We start from the raw sequence: 1,214 nt of genomic DNA, 5'->3' as shown, positions 1-1,214 counted from the left end.
CCCTCTCTGCAGGTCTCTGCTATCGCTATATCAGGCTGAAATCCTGCAAGCTGTGTGTCTGTGAGATTTCCCCTTCTTTGTTAATAGATGTCTCCTTTTCTTCATTGCTTTTGCTTCATCACTTTGAAGATGTGCATCACTTCATTGTCTATGACCAGCAAGTATCCCTTGGTCCCTACACTCATCAAACCCAGTCACTCAGCCTTACCTGCTGGCTCAGGCTCTTGGGCACATTGTTCACTTGTTTGTTGGCTTTCTAGTGCATCATTGTGCAGCAAACAAGTGCAGCAAACAAGAGTTTGATGACCTTTTTGAGCTCTAATTTTACAAAAGAAATAACTCAGAATACAGGATGCTGGTCTTATCTATCCTTGTGTTTCCATGAGACTTTGTAGAGACCTTGAAACATTTCTGTAATTGTGTTTTCTCGTCTAGCAACAAGGGTAATGATGTCCATCCTGCTTACCCCTCAGGGTTGTTGTAAAGGAAAAAGTAAGATTGTTAGTAAAGGTCCTTTGAAAAACCACTATGTATGTCATGACTTGCTGAAGGACTCTGTCAAAACCAATACTTTGGGTTTCAGAATGTTTTATCTGAAGTCTTTATTTGTGCTAATATCTTATAGCTGAATGAGTTGTCTCTTGATATGACTCAAGGTTGTGATCAGATGACAATAGGACCTTCCAATAAAGGAATATTTAGCTTTTTGTCCTATAGAAATAACTGTAGAAATCTGACCTTTATAGGTGTAGCAAGGAGTTATTTTAAAAACAAACTTATTACATAGCTAGCATATTTCTACTATGTAATCAATATAGAGTAAATATACTGATTAATAGGACTCATTAATTAATATGTTTCATCTTCTACATTATATAATGAGTTCATATCTCCCTGTGTTTCCCAATACGATTCAGTAAACTAAACACAGAGAATAAGATTCTATCATGAACCAGATCCATGGTACAGAAGGGGCTCAGAACAAGATGCCTCAGGAAACAGTAGCCCTTAATTCAGGTTCCTGCAGCCCAAAACTTTCTCTCCCTCCTCCTTACCAGGCCTCCTTTGTTCCCAGAAGACGTCTCCTTGGGACTCATCATAGAGTCTTCCAGAGTCATCAATGATGATCGCTGCACAGAGGAGCAAAAACAATTGGGTTTTCAGAGTGCTGCCAAGGAGCCCACAGACAGGAAACCCCATAACCAGAGCACGAG

General features: G+C 39.7%; 1 protein-coding gene across 1 annotated transcript in view; it reads right to left on the bottom strand.

Annotated features, from left to right (window-relative positions):
• Positions 1–6: 6 nt before the first annotated feature.
• LOC109378066 (nuclear autoantigen Sp-100-like) overlaps positions 7–1,214 on the bottom strand; it is a 19,296-nt gene continuing 18,088 nt past the window's right edge. Inside the window, exon 7 of the mRNA XM_019634529.1 lies at positions 7–232. Coding sequence (XP_019490074.1) covers positions 195–232 — 38 coding nt within the window. The 3' untranslated portion in view covers positions 7–194. The remainder of the gene's footprint in view (positions 233–1,214) is intronic.

The sequence above is a fragment of the Hipposideros armiger genome, unplaced genomic scaffold, assembly GCF_001890085.2.
Source record: "Hipposideros armiger isolate ML-2016 unplaced genomic scaffold, ASM189008v1 scaffold_1716, whole genome shotgun sequence".
Taxonomy (NCBI): Eukaryota; Metazoa; Chordata; class Mammalia; order Chiroptera; family Hipposideridae; genus Hipposideros; species Hipposideros armiger.
This window is presented reverse-complemented; position numbering and strand designations above follow the sequence as displayed.